The sequence below is a fragment of the Camelina sativa genome, chromosome 17 (assembly GCF_000633955.1).
Source record: "Camelina sativa cultivar DH55 chromosome 17, Cs, whole genome shotgun sequence".
NCBI classification, from domain to species: domain Eukaryota; kingdom Viridiplantae; phylum Streptophyta; class Magnoliopsida; order Brassicales; family Brassicaceae; genus Camelina; species Camelina sativa.
Genome location: NC_025701.1, coordinates 11,063,099 through 11,069,718, shown reverse-complemented (window position 1 = coordinate 11,069,718; position 6,620 = coordinate 11,063,099). Strand labels below are relative to the sequence as shown.

The window sequence follows — 6,620 nt, the reverse complement described above, 5'->3', positions numbered from 1 at the left end:
AAAATACAGTTTGGGATATCCATGATTTTATTTGTTACCATTAATATATTAATTATCAATTTAGAATATCCCTAATATTTAGGTGTAACCATTAATATTAATATATGGATTAATCTATAACATATCTATAACCTATTTGTAACAATTTGTAATCATTTATTAAAAATATAAAGTCTACAAAAACTTTTTGTGTACTTCCCTTTTACTAAAAAGAGGATTTTGTTTTTATAAACAAAAATACTTAAAATAAAATTAAAAAGATAGGGATACATTAATTAATTTGTCCTAATATTCGTTTCCATATCTAATATATATATATATACATCTTTATTAATATTACATAGTTAAATACTTAAAGTTAATCTTATCGTTTGTCAATATCTCCCGTCGTCATTACAAATAAAGTTTTTAACGAACAAATTAATAGTATATATATATATAAAAAAAAAAATTATAAATTATACATACTAATTTCTGCAGTTTAATTACCTTCTTACAAATAAAAAACGAAAATACTCTCACAATTTTCATAAATATTATTTAATAACCAAGGGTGACAGGATCAGCCAACTCCGTAGCTTCTGCATGATGAAAAGTGAAGTTCACACCTCAGGCAGTTAAGGAAGCTTGTGAAAAGGATCAGAAACGAAAGACCGAGAAGGGCTTAGAAAATGAGAAAAATGGTGGAGCTTGGGGTTTATTCTGCTAGTCTAAAGACAAAAACTACTTCTTGTTGGCTAATGGAAGGATATGTCAGTCAGTATGACATTAATTTACCTGGTGAGATCTGTGATATGGTCATAATAATGTTGCTGACTTTGTGTTGTATCAAATATACGAGATTGATTTTCTCTCGAGTTTGATCAGGAGAGAAACAGAATTGAGAAAATATCTTCATTCAAGTGTTAATGAACTGTACACAAGTTCTTAAATACATGAACTAAACCGAAACTAATCTAAATCAATTTAAACCAATCTAGTTTAACCTATATATGATATCTAATACTCCCCCTCAAGATGGAAGTCTCTGCCATCTTGGACATAAATAACTGCATATGTGTGTGAGACTTCCATAACCTCCTTAACGACAAAAAACGACTATGTGAACTTGAGGGATATGAGACTGAGAACAAAATGAAATCTCGTGGTCTTGGTCTTGAGACACTTCTTGTCCAATAAAGCAGATGATTAAGCTGATGCAAAACAATCTCCCCCTGTCTTGGATCAGATGAGAGCAACCGCAAGTGAGGCCTCCATCTCATCTCATGAACAACTTCAAGTAGAAAAACTCTATTGTACAATGTAGAAGAACATATGGGAAACTCGTTCTAAGTATGTGGAGGACGAAGCAACCATCTCCTTTGTCACTATGAACCACTGAAATGAAGAGAAAACCAAGGAGTCTCCATGTGCTAGTAACACTGAGATCAACTTTAACTCTCAATGCCATGACATCTGTTTCCATCAAAGCGCAACACCAACAGAGATTTGATCGAACTCCTTGAAAGCAGAATAAACTAATCTGATGGCGCAAAGATGTTGTGAGTGTGAAAAAGTTTGAGCAGAGCTCCCCCTGACTTGGAGTGAACTTATAAACCGTGACACCATCATGAATAGCCTAAAAATACGTTGCTCCATTATATCAACAACTACATCCAACTGAATTAATCTCACTGCAACAGGATCAACGATATCACACAACACCCAACAGCTAGTGGCTTGACAAAGAGACTTAAGCTTCTGGCCAGGACAAATGAGTCTTTGAACATCTTGTGAGCGATGAGAATAAACTACCAAAGTTCCAGCACTATGCAACAGTCCACAGCAATTCCATATGCAAGATTCTGGCCAAGACTTGCTAATTAGCCCCCCCTCTCGAGGAACAACTAAGATAATTCCAGAATCTATCAATATTACTCCATAAGCAAGATTCATACTGAGAAAGAGCAATATCCATAGCAAACAGCTTCACAGAAGTGAAAGAATCCCCTTATAACTATCTAACAAAAGCTCCCCCTTCCGATGAGTATATCTACTTGTCAAGTATCTCCAGAACACATTATTAACGACAACATATAGTGTTCCAGAATCCACAATCCCAGAGAGCAAGGTCAGAGAAAACATGTACTAACCACATTAGATTGCTAATCTGGTGGTCGTGGAAGAGAGTTGTATAAGAACACCGGCTCGATCATCAAGTGCAGCCATGAAATTTTTGTTGCAGTCAACGTCTCAACAACAACAAACGTTCCTTGAGGCTTACATGAATCAGCCACTGGATCTATCACAGAAGCAAACGACAGTCAACACGTCGTGATAAAGCTAAGCAACGCATATGAAGAAGCTAAACCGAGATCTGAATCATCAACAAGCTTCCTCCAGCTGAACAAACGTGATATGGAACTAGTACTTGCAATCCTTTTAGACTCAGAAAAATCAGAAACTCATAGCAAGCCTCACCACATGCATGCAAATATCATCCCTGACTTTGCGCCTAAGAAGGTACAGTATGTATAGAAACTAGCTAGGTTGACAAATTTCTGGTTTACAAACAAATGAATCAAAGCCTCAAAGCAAAGGTTATCTTCTAAGCTTCTGCTGAAGATGCTCCTTATCAGTAAACACGCAAGTTGAAAATTAAATGTGTAGCGTAGTTGTTAAATTGTCACCTGTAAGGTTCAGAATCATCGTAGCTAAAAAACAAATTGTCACTTGTTACATTTGCAAAAACTGTAGCTAAAAAACAAAATTCTGATTATCAACTCATAAGCTCACTCTCTATCAACTCATAAGATCAACAAATTTCTGATTATCAACTCATAGCTAAAAAGATCAACAACTCATAAGCTCACTCTCTATCTATCCTTGTTAACAACCTTTAACGATTCCAGAATCTATCCAATCTCTCCTTGTCAACCAAAAATTCCAGAATTGTGAAGCCTCTTTACCATGGAGGAGTTCCGAGGGAAGAGAGAGACGCCATATTCAGTTTTCAAGAATGTGAGACAACGATCTTCATATATTTTCATCTTCTTGTCAGCCTTAATGAAGAAGGGCATTCTCTCTGCTGAAGAGAGAGATGTCCATCTCTCAACCTGTATACAAAAACAGAGGTAAAATGTAATGTTAGCTATTTCAAAATGAGAGAGAGAGATCAAAATCAGAGAGAGAGAAAGTAGACTCACAAAAGAACGAACATCATGTGCTATGTTATTCTCAGAGAGAAAAGTGGTCAACCCAGTAGCTACGGGTGAGTCATCAGGAAGCGGTTGAGAGTTGATATGATTCTCCTCATACTCGGCCAATCTCTTAGAGGCTAAGAGATAATATGGCTTCTTCTGCCTCTCAGTCAAGTATTGCCACTTTGTTTCAATCTGATTCAAACAGAAAAAGCATAGAATTTGATGTTTAGGGGAAAAAATATGAAGCCATCAATTGGAAGATCAGAAGAAGAAGATATGACACTCTTACCATAGAAATATCAATATCAGAAGAAGTACGAAACTCCATTGCAAGGAAGATGAGGAAGGGAGTTAGGGCAGAATTCTCATCGACTTCTTCATCAATTTTATCATCAGTTTCTTCATCTTCTTCCTCTGGCCAGAAAAGGTGTTCTTTGTAGTTGCTTTCACTGTACATGAAAGCAGCTGCAAAGTAACACAGTCTCGCATAGATGGATAAGGAGCACCATCTAAGAGTAGCAGCTTTTAGAGCCTACAAAAAAAAAAAAGATACGAGCTTACTTACACATCAACACGAGCTTACTCACACATCACATATCAACACACATGAAGCTTACTCACACATCACACATCAACACGAGCTTACTCACACATCAACATCAACACAGCTTACTCACACATCAACACACATCAACACGAGCTTACTCACACATCAACACGAGCTTACTCACACATAAACACATCAACACATATCAACACATCAACACGAGCTTACTCACACATCACACATCAACACATCAACACGAGCTTACTCACACATCAACAACATCAACACGAGCTTACTCACACATAAACACATCAACACATCAACTCATCAACACGAGCTTACTCACACATCACAATCACACATCAACACACAACACGAGCTTACTCACACATCACACATCAACACACATCAACACGAGCTTACTCACACATCAACACATCAACACGAAGCTTACTCACACATCAACACACATCAACACGAGCTTACTCACACATCAACACATCAACACGAAGCTTACTCACACATCAACACACATCAACACGAGCTTACTCACACATAAACACGAGCTTACTCACACATAAACACATCAACACGAGCTTACTCACACATCACACATCAACACACAAGCTTACTCACACATCAACACACAAGCTTACTCACACATCACACATCAACACACATCAACACGAGTTTACTCACACATCAACACGAGCTTACTCACACATCACACATCAACACGAGCTAATAAAAAATTATCAAGTTGAGAAAAATCTCACATCCGTAAAGTTCTGGTTCTGGTTCTGGGAGTGATTCTTGGTGAAGTCTTCCATGAAAATGAAAAAAGCAGTACGAATCCTTCGGAGCCTATAGGAAACAAAAACAAACAGGTTTGTTCAGCGTTTGATTCAGGCAGCGTTTGATTCAGCTAAAGCTATAGCAAGGCAAATCGTAACAATTTTTTTGAAAAAAAATTGGAAGAAGAAGACGAAGCAGAGACTCACTCTGAACTCGATTCACGCAAATTAGCGTTTGCTTCTTCTTCTCCATCCATCGATTGTGCTTGTCTCCTTCGATGCAGAGAAAACAAAAAAAATCAGAGCGGAGAAGAAGAAGAAAAAAACTGATATCAGTAGAAGACGAAGAAGGCGAAGAGGAGACTTACTCTGAACTCGATTCACGCAAATTAGCGTTTGCTTCTTCTTCTCCATCCATCGATTGTGCTTGTCTCCTTCGATGCAGAGAAAACAAAAAAAATCAGAGCGGAGAAGAAGAAGAAAAAAACTGATATCAGTAGAAGACGAAGAAGGCGAAGAGGAGACTTACTCTGAACTCGATTCACGCAAATTAGCGTTTGCTTCTTCTTCTCCATCCATCGATTGTGCTTGTCTCCTTCGATGCAGAGAAAACAAAAAAAATCAGAGCGGAGAAGAAGAAGAAAAAAACTGATATCAGTAGAAGACGAAGAAGGCGAAGAGGAGACTTACTCTGAACTCGATTCACGCAAATTAGCGTTTGCTTCTTCTTCTCCATCCATCGATTGTGCTTGTCTCCTTCGATGCAGAGAAAACAAAAAAAATCAGAGCGGAGAAGAAGAAGAAAAAAACTGATATCAGTAGAAGACGAAGAAGGCGAAGAGGAGACTTACTCTGAACTCGATTCACGCAAATTAGCGTTTGCTTCTTCTTCTCCATCCATCGATTGTGCTTGTCTCCTTCGATGCAGAGAAAACAAAAAAAATCAGAGCGGAGAAGAAGAAGAAAAAAACTGATATCAGTAGAAGACGAAGAAGGCGAAGAGGAGACTTACTCTGAACTCGATTCACGCAAATTAGCGTTTGCTTCTTCTTCTCCATCCATCGATTGTGCTTGTCTCCTTCGATGCAGAGAAAACAAAAAAAATCAGAGCGGAGAAGAAGAAGAAGAAAAAAACTGATATCAGTAGAAGACGAAGAAGAGACTTACTCTGAACTCGATTCACGCAAATTAGCGTTTGGTTCTTCTTCTCCATCCATCGATTGTGCGTTTCTCCTTCGATGCAGAGAGAAAAAAAAAACTGAGCGGAGAAGAAGAAGAAAAAAACTGATATCTCATACCTAATTAGCCTATCAGAAGATTATAAGGAAGAAGACGAAGCAGAGACTTACTATGAACTCGATTCAGAGCAAATTAGCGTTTGCTTCTTCTTCTCCATCCATCGATTGTGCTTTTCTCCTTCGATATTGTGATTTTCTCCTTTGATGCAGAGAGAGAGAAAAAAAAATCAGAGCGGAGAAGAAGAAAAAAACTGATATCAGTGGAAGAAAAAATTAAAATCAGCCAGAAAAAAAAAAAAAAAGAACAAGGGGAAAATCACCTTATAATGGAGAGGGAGAGACAGCAGTAGAGTGGGGAGAAAGATTGTAATTTGTAGGGTTTTTTTAGGCGGGATCTTAAATCATAAAATGCCACGTCATCCTTCACACTAAGCCGGAACCTCGATCGCTTCTCTCCTCCGCCCCCAAGGGTCACCTTCCCGCGGCCATTCTTCCTCTTCCGACAAGCTCGACGCTTTCTCATTTGCAACGGACGCATCTAAAGGAGGTCGATCTCCCTTAACAACGGACGCAACGGCCTTTCTATTTAACCCCCAAGACATGTTCTCTCTCTCTCTCTCGGCGCCTTGCTATCGAGTTAATACAAGCTCTTCTTCCTCTTCCGGCTATCTTTCTCATTACCAACGGACCCGACGGAAACGCGGCCGCGAAAATGGAGGCTGACCGTCACAGTAACGGTGGTGATCGTCTCTCTATCTAACACACATGTACTTTGCCCTCTTATCTCTTATGCGTGCGGCGGCTTTTTGCTCTCAGGTTTAAAAAGTAACACACCAATTTGCACTGTATATGTTCTAAT

General features: G+C 38.5%; 1 protein-coding gene across 2 annotated transcripts; it reads right to left on the bottom strand.

Moving 5' to 3' along the window:
* Positions 2,631-6,620, bottom strand: LOC104756648. Of its 2 annotated transcripts, XM_010479268.2 has the most exons (13): positions 6,082-6,620; positions 5,873-5,960; positions 5,691-5,756; positions 5,536-5,601; positions 5,375-5,440; positions 5,214-5,279; positions 5,053-5,118; positions 4,892-4,957; positions 4,731-4,796; positions 4,506-4,593; positions 3,472-3,714; positions 3,186-3,374; positions 2,631-3,095 (listed from the first exon to the last, which is right to left on the bottom strand). In XM_010479268.2, the coding sequence occupies exons 3-13, from the start codon at positions 5,738-5,740 to the stop codon at positions 2,913-2,915; spliced, it is 1,149 nt and encodes a 382-aa protein (XP_010477570.1). In that variant the 5' UTR covers positions 5,741-5,756; positions 5,873-5,960; positions 6,082-6,620; the 3' UTR covers positions 2,631-2,912. The 2 variants fall into 2 exon arrangements, with proteins under 2 accessions (XP_010477570.1, XP_019094270.1); XM_019238725.1 differs by lacking the exon at positions 4,731-4,796.

Coding starts and splice junctions, on each gene's coding strand:
- LOC104756648 (XM_010479268.2), bottom strand. CDS start 5,740: ATGGATGGAGAAGAAGAACCAAACGCTAATTTGCGTGAATCGAGTTCA. Junction 5,119..5,213: donor TTGCGTGAATCGAGTTCAGA/GTAAGTCTCCTC, acceptor TCTGCATCGAAG/GAGACAAGCACAATCGATGG. Junction 3,715..4,505: donor AGAACCAGAACTTTACGGAT/GTGAGATTTTTC, acceptor TTTTTTTTGTAG/GCTCTAAAAGCTGCTACTCT.